The sequence below is a fragment of the Sus scrofa genome, chromosome 1 (assembly GCF_054392235.1).
Source record: "Sus scrofa isolate SSC_HxYL_T2T_F1_AM1 chromosome 1, Sscrofa_HxYL_maternal_Yorkshire_Landrace_v2.0, whole genome shotgun sequence".
In the NCBI taxonomy this organism is placed as follows: Eukaryota; Metazoa; Chordata; class Mammalia; order Artiodactyla; family Suidae; genus Sus; species Sus scrofa.
This window is the reverse complement of record NC_139383.1, coordinates 256,834,986-256,846,545: the sequence shown is the minus strand read 5'-3', so window position 1 is coordinate 256,846,545 and position 11,560 is coordinate 256,834,986. Positions and strand designations below refer to the sequence as shown.

The 11,560-nt window shown below is 35.9% G+C and overlaps 1 protein-coding gene and 1 non-coding gene across 2 annotated transcripts in view; both read left to right on the top strand.

The window, feature by feature from the left end:
* LOC106509227 (uncharacterized) overlaps window positions 1–11,560 on the top strand; it is a 434,083-nt gene that overhangs the window by 137,697 nt on the left and 284,826 nt on the right. The window lies entirely within an intron of this gene.
* LOC100739708 (olfactory receptor 13C2) lies at window positions 7,530–10,954 on the top strand. The gene has a single exon (XM_021066976.2). The coding sequence runs from the start codon at window positions 7,530–7,532 to the stop codon at window positions 8,484–8,486; it is 957 nt and encodes a 318-aa protein (XP_020922635.2). The 3' UTR covers window positions 8,487–10,954.

Genomic DNA, 11,560 nt, shown 5'->3' with positions numbered 1-11,560 from the left:
GTTTTTCTTAGGATTTGTGATGTGGAAAACATTAAGTTTCCTGAGGATGCTGGGAAGGAATAATAACACCCCATGCTATCATTTAAATATTGTAGTAAATGAAACAATTCCTTTCTGCTTAAAGCACGCAGACTGTATTCTGTCATTTGTAACTAAGCCCTGATTGACACTTATGGCGTATGGGGCCCTCTGAGCTTTGGTCTGTTTAGTTTCATCTTCTACCAACCCCCGTCTGCCTCTTCAGTGTTTAAGTTCCTGCGATACTGAGTTATTTTCTATTTTCCTGCATTCATTGTGCCATTTCTTGTCTTTCGCCATTGATATTATTGCTTCCTCTTCTTAGAATGTCCTCGCCTATGTTACTTGTCTCTCAAATTCTTATAAACAAAGAATCAATTCAGATAGCACCTCTCCTGGAAATGATTTCTTGAATCTGAGTTGATTGTCCTTTATACTTCCTTAGCACACCATGCCATCATTTTTATTGCAGTTAATGTTGCAGTACCTTTATTGAAACCATCTGATCGCAGGGGTATTTTTGCCACTACCTGTCGAATTCTTGAAGGTAGATACTGTTTCTTGGGCATTTTTATATTCAGAGATCCTTACCATGTGCTTCATTGAATAGATGTGTAATGAATTTCATGCAAACAAATGAGATTAAAAATATAAGACACCTAATAGAAATGTTGGCAGAGGACATGAACACATAAAAAGTAAAATACCCCTATTTAAGACATACCAAATTTAAATATCGCTGGTGCTTGGAAGGGTCATTTGAAACAATAGTGAGATATCATTTTAAGTAGGCCCTTTAGACATCAAAAAATCTAAACTGTTGACAAAATCCAGTGATGTTAAGAGCTAGAGAAAAAATCAGCAACACCATAACACTGGTGGGAGCATAAAGTAGTGTTATCCTTTGGATTCATACAAATCTTCATGTATTTGACCCACTTATTTGAATACCAGAATTCTATCCTATGAAATAATTTGATCTTATTTAGTTAAAAGTAAATTCAAAAAAGAAAGAAAGAAGAAATAACAAAAGAGAAGAAAAAAAGCATTGAAAATAGGCTGGTTTTAAGGTGCTTCAGTAGATGTTCAGGGGAGAGAGGAAATGCATTTCGCTTGAGTTATTATATTGTTTTATACTGAAGATCAGGCTCCTATTGGAAATATGGTTCTCACCAAGTTTTTAATTATAATTTATTTTCAGCTTCGTTGTTTATACCTCTTTGTATTGCTTGAGGCTATCTTTTCTTGCCTTGCCTTACCTTCTTTTCCCTCCTTTCTCCTTCCTTTAAATTTTTTTTTCTTTTACAGTGTGTAACACTTTTAGTGTTTTTACAATGTAAATACATATTTATTCAAAAGTCAACATTTACCTTAAGCTAAATATATAAAGTGAACAGAAAAGTTGTATAGTAAATTGTCTTTTATACTTTGAAAATGGTGTGTGTATCTGTAAATCCTGTGCGTGTGTGTGTGTGTGTGTGTGTGTGTGTATCTGTGTGTGTGTCAGAGAGAGGCAGGGACCGGGGAGGGGGCAGAGAGAGAGAGAGGGAAATAAAGAGAGAGGTATTGAGATATTGAGAGAGAATTCATCTGGGGAACCAGATGACGTACACAAGCCCCCTCCTGATTTTGTGTGTGAAGTGGAGTCATAGGCTTCCTGTAATTAGGCCTTTAGGGCTTTATTGTGAAGCCTCATAAGTTTTATACGTATTTCTTCTCTGGAGCAATTTAAAGTTGTACATAGAGCTTTAGAGAAGTCCTTAGAATATTTAAAGTGTGTGCTAAGCATGAAGCAGGTTCTTTATGTATTTATGGGTCTCCACAATGGGACAGTGTTTCAACATAAGCTCCAAGAGAAAATTGCCCTATTCCTAAAATTTATTGCTAAATATTAATTTTCCTGCTATTTTGAACTGTAAGAATCTAATGGTGTTTTATTTGAAGTAGGGGAATTTATCCTACTCATACCTGCAACAACCATGTTTCTGTAAATGTCAGCAAATCAATGAATTTCTATGGCAAAATAATTACTCACCAGTAGCTGCCTCTTTAGAGGTTCAGCTGCTAGTAAGGAGTCATGAAGATTGGCTACAAGTAGAAGCAAGATAAAATATGTGTTGTTGCCGCAGTGTGAAAAGAGAGGCCATCTCTGGTTTGGGGGTAAGTTATTGCAAAGACAAGAAACAAAATTCACCAAGTGTAAGCAAGTGTTGGACTGATGGGTTAAAGGTGTCAAGTTTGCAATTGAGGTGTTTTCCTCACTAAAGAGAGACTGAGTATTGGAAATGGAATTTAAGGGTCTATTCACTAAAATGTAGTAGGAGCAAAAGGGCTATGAGACCCGTAGAGCAGTTCTGCATAAGGAATTTGTCCAGCAGCTTTGGTTACTTTTTGCCAATGGGTAGCTTTTTATTGCCTTTCAAGGTGTTTGGACTTCTCTTACCAGCTTAACTAATTAAGGCTGACTACACAGTAGACAGTAGACTCTGTGTCCTGGAGTATAAAATTTATAACACGTATCCTTCCTGGTCCCCTAGCAACAACTGAGAACAAGGTAAACTATGTGCCAGGAACTGTGCTAGGGACTCATTACACAGAAGCAACATGTGAAGAAGAGACTATGACCAGTTTGGATTAAAAAAAAACCTGAACATAAATCATTTTCTGAGAAGTGAGAAAAGATATTTACTAAAGAAGCGACTAGCCAGAAAGTCTTTGAACATTATTCTACTGTGTTTGCTTACAAAATTGATGAAAATTTGAATATTTGCTTTTCTATTATTAGGTCATAATTGTAAAAGTGAGTGATGTTTCCTTTCAATTCAATTTTTTTATCCTTTCAATTTTTATGGTATAGATTTGCTGAAAATATTAAAATAGTCTCTGTCAAAAAAGTTAGCCATATTTTTAAAACAAGGAACATCCTGATGCTTCCTAAAATCCTATTTTTTTTTAATAGAGTGAATTAAATCTTTTGAGTGATTTTTCCTTTTTAGCACTTAATTTGCTGGCATCCAAAGGATCCAAAAGTGTGATAAAGGATTACAGTCTTATACACTGTGATAGAATATATTAGGATTTGATTTTAAGCTAAAGATAATACCATTTATCAGAATACTGTGTGTGATCTGATTAAGCTTTTAAGCTACATATACCTGGCCTTGTGGAAAGACAATGATGACTAGTTCAGAAATGTAAAAAGACTCTAAAGAAGGAAGAATCATGAAAGAGAGGTGTAAAGCAAACTGCTAACGGTAGAAACCATTACTGTGGTAATTGTCTAATACAGACTGTCTCATTTAGTCTTATCAATGAATATGTGGTACAGGTGCTATCTTTATCTTCCTGCTATAGCCGGGTAAGGTGATGATCAGAAACATGTTCAGGCCACTCTTGTTAGTAAGGGGCATAGGTGTCATTTAAAGCCTGCCTCCAAGGCCTGTGCTCTGGGTAGTACGTAGTGCAGCATGTGTTTGAAAGAATATCGAGTACCATGGAGTAGCTCATGGAAAAGGGTTTTTATAGAGATGATTTTTACACGTGTGAACATAATGTTCATTATTCAGTGAACTTCTCAAGTACCTAATGTCCTTTCGGGTCTCAAGTGGTTTATATCCTAGCCATGAAATTCTGAAAAATTCTAATAAAGTGCAAAGTACATGCCCAAGAGCTCTTTAGCTTAACTTTTATTTATATTGTATGAATAGGTATTATAGACAGAAGGTTCAAAAATTTAAAAAGGTACTATACATATACAGCAAACAGCCTACCTTCCCTTTCTCTTAATAAACTCTTCACTTCCTTGCCTAGAGATAACAAAACAATTCCTGTTTATTTTTTGAGAGATATGCTATGTGGGAGCAAAAATGTATGTGTGTACACACACACACACATACACACACACACACACACAGTCTTTTTTACATAGACGTTCACGTGCCATATGCACTTTTCTGAACCTTATTTCTCCACTTAATTGTCCTTGAAGACCTTTCCATATCAATGTACAAAAAACCCTTTATTCTTTTTGACAGCAGAATAGTATTTCATTATTTCAGCATCCACTTTTCATGGAAAATTAAATTGCTTCCACATCTGCTATTACAAACAATACTTGAATGAATTAATTTGTATATAGACCACTTTACACTTGCACCAGTGTAACTGTGTGATTACTACTTAGACGTAAATCTATGGTCAAATGTTATACACATGCCTTTGTGATTTTACTAAATGTCGTGAAATTGTCCTACACAGGGGATGTCCCAATTTGTGTGTCCGCTAAGAATATAGAGGAGTGCCTGTCTCCTTACTCTATGGAGGCAAGGCCCTTGGAGATGAAACCAGGCCTGGTCCATGTGAAATATCAATACTTAGAGGATGGGTCACAATGAAAGATATTAGGGCATTTTTTTTTTGGAGTTCCCTGGGATTTTGATCACTGAGTTTCTTAAACACCTGTTTCAGTCTTTTCAGTACTTTAGCAAATAGAATAATGATATGCCAATGAACAATAATAGTTACAATTCATATATACATATGCATGTATATAGCTAATATATATTTTTGATTATTCTAAATTTATTTAAGTTTGATTATTCTAAATTATCCCAGTAGCATTTGAGAACTGGAGGATGGGGATAGAAATGGTGGAATTAAGTATTCATATAGTTCTATCCCTTTTTTTGTATTTGAGGGAGGGATAATTTAGGAGATTAGAGTGCACTCTAGTGGAAAATAGTTAATTTTTATGAGCAAATGGTTGAGTCTGTAAGTTAAATTATGGGAGTAGAGAAAGAAGGTACCTAACCACTTATGGAATGGAAAATATGAGCAATGTGTAAGTTAAGGCAAATAAATAGTGAATGACAACTTAATAAGCCAGCAGAAATAAGGAAGTAGGAAGTATAAGTAATAAAAATAAAGTATATGGAAGGAAAAAATGAAGTACATTTATGATTATATTCTGAAGTAAATGGGTTGAATATGCTTATAAAAGCAGAGACTGTAAAAAATGGATTAACAACTTAAACCTAGATATATGTTATTTATAACTAGTGTACTTTGAACAAGGTGAAAAGTAAAGTTGAAAATAAAGGGATGCAGAAAGAGATAGCAGGCAAAAACAAACTAAAAGTGTGTACACACAGTATTACTCAGGATTGTAACAGAAATATCATAGAAGTGGAATTTAAATTAAAAAATGTAATAAAGATAAATTAATGATAACATTCACAATTTATGAAGATTATCAGCCGTAAACAGGTATACACTAAACAACACAGAATCTAAACATATACAAACTTAGATGTGAAAGTAAAAATTGATTATTAATATGTGTATTTAATTGATTAAAACAATGGCAGAAAATAATCTCAAAAATTTGAATAGTACAATCAGTACTTGATTGTATGTCTCTCCATATACTTACATTATGTGCTTTTATATAAAACCATAAATCCCCCCAAAGAAAATTAACATTTTTTGTTAACATATATTAACATATATCAAGTAATTGGCTGCCCAAAATGCATAACAATAGAATTAAAGGTCATATTCTTTCATCATAATACATTGGATATAATAAATTGGAACAAAAATATCTACTTATTAGGTACGTGTATCTAGACAACCCTTGGTTCAAAGAGGAATGAAAAGAAAAAAATTAGCTGGTAACCAATAACAAAATTTCATATCAAAACATAAGTCTATAGTAAAACAGAAGTTTTTTAAGTGCCTTAGAACTAGAAAGAGGAAAAAGATAAAATATTAAAGAATTCTATTTTCATTTCGTATAATTATAAAACTCTGAGTAAGCTTAAAGAAATTTACGAAGACAAAAACTCGAGTTAATGAAATAGAAAAAAAAAAAGCAGAAAGGATAAATCTATCCAAAGTCTTTAAAAAATTTTTTTGGAGAAGACATAAATTTTTTTTGGAGAAGGATATTTTGGGAAAACCTCTTAGGAGACTAAAAAAGAAAGGAATCAATTAAGGATAGTAATGAGAAAGGACATAGGACTTCTCTTTAAGGGATACGCAAAATTATAAAGATTAAATGCAACTCCGTGATGATACTTTTGTTGTCATAGAAACAAATAATTTCCCAGAAAAGTCTATAATACCAAAATAAACTGCTTTCAAATCACCATGTTGAAATTGTTCTTCTTTCTGACTAATCACCGTTTTTTGTCTGATGTTCTTTTGAAATTTTAGTATTGTTAATTAGATTACAAGATACTCTAGCCTATGAGTCAAACTCTCTGCAAAGTAACAATGCAGAGCTTGTATTCTGCAGCCGTATGGTTTAGGCTTAAGTTCTGGTTCTACCATTCGTTTAGCTATATGACCTTCACCTGAAGCAAATAAATTTTCTGTGCCTTATTTTGCTCTTCTTTATAAGGAGGATGCTATTGCTAATAATAACAGTAATTGCCTAAGAAGGTTGCTATTCAGTCAGACTAAATTAGGTAATGCACAAAGAAAACAATTAGTAGAGTAAGAAATGTTAGTCTTTTTTTGTCTTTGATTTATTCGTTTATACAACAAATATTTCTGAGCATCTATTTCTTTTTTTTTTTTTTGTCTTTTTGCTATTTTTTGGGGCCACTCCCGTGGCATATGGAGGTTCCCAGGCTAGGGGTCTAATCGGAGCTGTAGCCACTGGCCTACGCCAGAGCCACAGCAACGCGGGATCCGAGCAGCGTCTGCAACCTACACCACAGCTCACGGCAACGCCGGGTCGTTAACCCACTGAGCAAGGGCAGGGACCGAACCCACAACCTCATGGTTCCTAGTCAGATTCGTTAACCGCTGCGCCACGACGGGAACTCCTGAGCATCTACTTCTGTATGTATTCTGTTGTAGATACTAGGACTGTGGAAGTAAACAAGAAAAAGTAGCTGCCTTAATAAAGTTTACATGCTATTGGGCAAGGCAGATAATAAATATGACAGTATAATTTAGAAGAGTGATGGATTCATTGATATACCATGTGGTGTTTTGTGGCCAATAAAAATATTTATTCTTCAGTTACACACAGTAAAACACTCATATTAATTATAACCTGAAATTAGCTCTTGTGATGAGAAATATGACAAAAGCTCAGGCTTCAACAAGGAAGATTTATGTTTGGATCTTAACTCTGTTCCATACTTACCTTTAGTCAAGTTTACTTCAGAGTTCTGCTTTGATTTATTTAATTGTAATATGTGCCTTATAATAATTGTCTCCTAGAACTGTGATGAGCCTGAATAAATTACATGACATATTGATTGTAGCTTGAAATTAGTTTCTCTTCTCTTCCCTCTCTCTCTTCATATGTTATTCTCTTCAGTCTGCTTTTCTTTGTTTTCTTCTTTAGTCCTTTCCATTTTGTGTTTTTTTTTGTTTGTTTTAAATGGAAGTATATGATGCTTGTGCATTCATATACATTTAAAAGTAATCATAGTAGAAGACATATTTTATCTTTACATATTCTACTATATTGCAGGTAAAAGAGACACAATAAAATGGAATGGGAAAACCAAACTATTCTGGTGGAATTTTTTCTGAGGGGGCTTTCTGGCTACCCAAGGCTTGAGCTACTCTTTTTTGTGCTAATCTCCATAATGTATGTGGTCATCCTTCTGGGCAATGGCACCCTTATTTTAATCAGCATCGTAGACTCCCACCTTCACACCCCTATGTACTTCTTCCTGGGGAACCTCTCCTTCCTGGACATCTGCTACACCACCACCTCCATTCCCTCTACGCTGGTGAGCTTCCTGTCAGAAAGGAAAACCATCTCCTTCTCTGGCTGTGCAATGCAGATGTTCCTGGGCTTGGCCATGGGGACAACAGAGTGTGTGCTCCTGGGCATGATGGCCTTTGACCGGTATGTGGCTATCTGCAACCCTCTGAGATATTCTGTCCTCATGAGCAAGGCTTCCTATGTGCCCATGGCAGCTGGGTCCTGGATCATAGGAGGTGTCAACTCTGCTGTACAAACAGAATTTGTGGTACAATTGCCTTTCTGTAGGAATAATATCATCAATCACTTCTCCTGTGAGATTCTGGCTGTCATGAAACTGGCCTGTGCTGACATCTCAGGCAATGAGTTCATCATGCTTGTGGCCACGACATTGTTCATATTGATGCCCTTGTTGTTTATCATTATCTCTTACACATTAATCATTTCCAACATTCTGAAGATTCGCACTTCTGAGGGGCGAAGCAAAGTCTTCTCTACCTGCTCAGCTCACCTGACTGTGGTGATAATATTCTATGGAACCATTCTCTTCATGTACATGAAACCTAAGTCTAAAGAGACACTTACTTCGGATGACTTGAATGCCACTGACAAACTTATATCCATGTTCTATGGGGTGATGACTCCCATGATGAATCCTTTAATCTACAGTCTTAGGAACAAGGATGTGAAGGAAGCAGTGACACATCTATTTAACAGAAGGTTTTTTAGAAAGTGAGTGGGAAAAGTATTGGATTGTGAACACATTGTACATTGTTGAAATTTGAGAATTATGTTGGATATTTGGTTACTTCTTGTACTTTCATGTATTATTTAAAAAAATTCTATAATGACATAGCAGTTCAAAATTATTGCATGCTCATTCTGAAGAATTTGCAAGGTACAGCACAGTAGCATTAGGAAAAGAGAGATATCACCTATTGTTCTAACATTAGGAGATGGCCGCTTTTGAAAAATATCTTTCATATTCTGTATGATTTACAGCATTGGAACTGGGCATTATATGCCTCTTTTGTTTTCTTTTCTATACAACATTATTTCATAGGGAACACTTCATTAAATCTTTCAAAATAGTAAGTCTCTCCATTGTGAAAAAAGGTAATCAGAAAACTTCCAAACACTGTACCCACATTTTCCATGGAATGTCTTATGTTGTAGATTCACATTAACCTCCAAATCACCCTAAGCTAGGATATACTATTTTCTTGCTCAGTATTTGGAGTTTTTCTTTTTTTTTTCCCTGTGTAAATCTGAGAGCACTGAGCATTTGGGACTATTGAGGGAGTGGGTAAATGGGGCTTATGGGGGGGAGTCCTATGCAATCAATCAAGATGACCTTTTTATTTCCTTAAAAGTTTTTTCCAGCCTATATGTTAGCTTTAGCATAGCAAAAATGTTGCAAAATTAAAACTAAGTTTGAAATCTGGTCTGCTGGTCTAGATAAAAATAGGGACAAGTGTTAGAGGGATGTCGTATCAGTGTGATTTAGAAGCAGCCAGATTTCTTTGATATCCTGAGGAAATTCCAGTTTTTTTCCAAGTCTCAGAATATCCAAGCTCTTGATATTTAGTGTAGATGTGCATTTATGTCCTCTTTTTTTCCTTTCTTGGCCATCCTGCAGCATATGGAGTTCCTGGGGAAGGGATCAGATCCTGTGCACCACAGTTGTGACGTATGCCCCAGCTTTGGCAAAGCTGATGTGGGGATGGAACCTGTATCCTGGTGCTGCAGACAAGCTGTGGATCTCCTTGCTCCACAGTGGGAACTCCTGCCTTTATGTCTTGTCTAGGTGTATCCGATTCACACCCTGACAACACAGACTGTAAAAACCTATCTGTTCTCACACACCAGCTCACAGAACCTTTTCTTGCCTAAGATTCCTGTAGATGGAGAACCTCTGAAGTCTGTAGTTGGGCGTATTGTTTTTGATCTGTAGGCTATCTTGCATACTCAGACTCTGATTTTGTATTTTTTTTTTTTTTTGGCTTTTTGGCTTTTCTGGGGCCTCTCCCATGGCATATGGAGGTTCCCAGGCTAGGGTTCAAATCGGAGCTGTAGCCACCGGCCTACGCCAGAGCCACAGCAACTCGGGATGCGAGCCGTGTCTGCAACCTACACCATAGCTCAAGGCAATGCCGGCTCGTTAACCCACTGAGCAAGGTCAGGGATCGAACCCGCAACCTCATGGTTCCTAGTCGTATTCGTTAACCACTGAACCACGACAGGAACTCCTGATTTTGTATTTTCTCACGGCTTGAGTCCAGCTGCTGCCATCAACTCTCTGGGATGACTGATCTAGGTGCTAGTCTCATTCCAGATTTATCCATTTCTGGTTAGACAATTGACTAAAGCAAGTAGAAGTTTTAGCGTGCATTTTTCTCCCAACAGGAAACCGCCAGAAGGGTTTTTCCCTTTCCAGGGTTGTAGAATGAAGATCTGAAGGAAAGAAAGCAAGTGACCTGTTTTGATGTCCCCGCATGTTCAAACTGGCAGGGCTAATCCACTATCATTATAATAGTGTCCTATGCTTATCTAATACTTGAGCCTCTAGAGGGTTTTTCCTTCTGAAAATTTCTTTGGAAAGATTTGCCTGTTTTTCCAATTTCACAGTTTTTCTTAGGATTTGTGATGTGGAAAACATTAAGTTTCCTGAGGATGCTGGGAAGGAATAATAACACCCCATGCTATCATTTAAATATTGTAGTAAATGAAACAATTCCTTTCTGCTTAAAGCACGCAGACTGTATTCTGTCATTTGTAACTAAGCCCTGATTGACACTTATGGCGTATGGGGCCCTCTGAGCTTTGGTCTGTTTAGTTTCATCTTCTACCAACCCCCGTCTGCCTCTTCAGTGTTTAAGTTCCTGCGATACTGAGTTATTTTCTATTTTCCTGCATTCATTGTGCCATTTCTTGTCTTTCGCCATTGATATTATTGCTTCCTCTTCTTAGAATGTCCTCGCCTATGTTACTTGTCTCTCAAATTCTTATAAACAAAGAATCAATTCAGATAGCACCTCTCCTGGAAATGATTTCTTGAATCTGAGTTGATTGTCCTTTATACTTCCTTAGCACACCATGCCATCATTTTTATTGCAGTTAATGTTGCAGTTCCTTTATTGAAACCATCTGATCGCAGGGGTATTTTTGCCACTACCTGTCGAATTCTTGAAGGTAGATACTGTATCTTGGGCATTTTTACATTCACAGAGATTCTAACTGTGAGCTTCATGGAGTACGTGAGCAATGAATTTCAAGCATATGGAGGTGATCGGAAAATATACAAATACATAATGCAATTATTGGTAGAGGACATAAGTGCACAATACATAAATAGGAAAATATACCTATTTAAGATACAGAAAAATTAAATATATCTAGCAGTTTGTATTGTCATTTGGAATAATAGTGACATACCATTTTAAGCTCTTTGGATTAGAAAAAATCTAAACTGTTGACAAAATCCAGTGATGTTAAGAGCTAGAGAAAAAATCAGCAACACCATAACACTGGTGGGAGCATAAAGTACTATTATCCTTTGAATTCATGCAAATCTTCATTTATTTTGATCCATTGATTTCACTACTAGATTTCTTTTCTAACAAAATAATTTGTTAAAAATTAATTTAAAAAATAAAAATAAGAAATAAATGATAAAAAAGAGAGTAGAGAAAAAGCAGTCAATGAGTCCAGGCTTAAGGTAATTCAGTGGATGCTCAGAAGAAAGGAGGAAATGAGTTTAGCCTGTTATTATATTTTTTATAATGAAGATTAAGTTGCTTTTAGAACTAT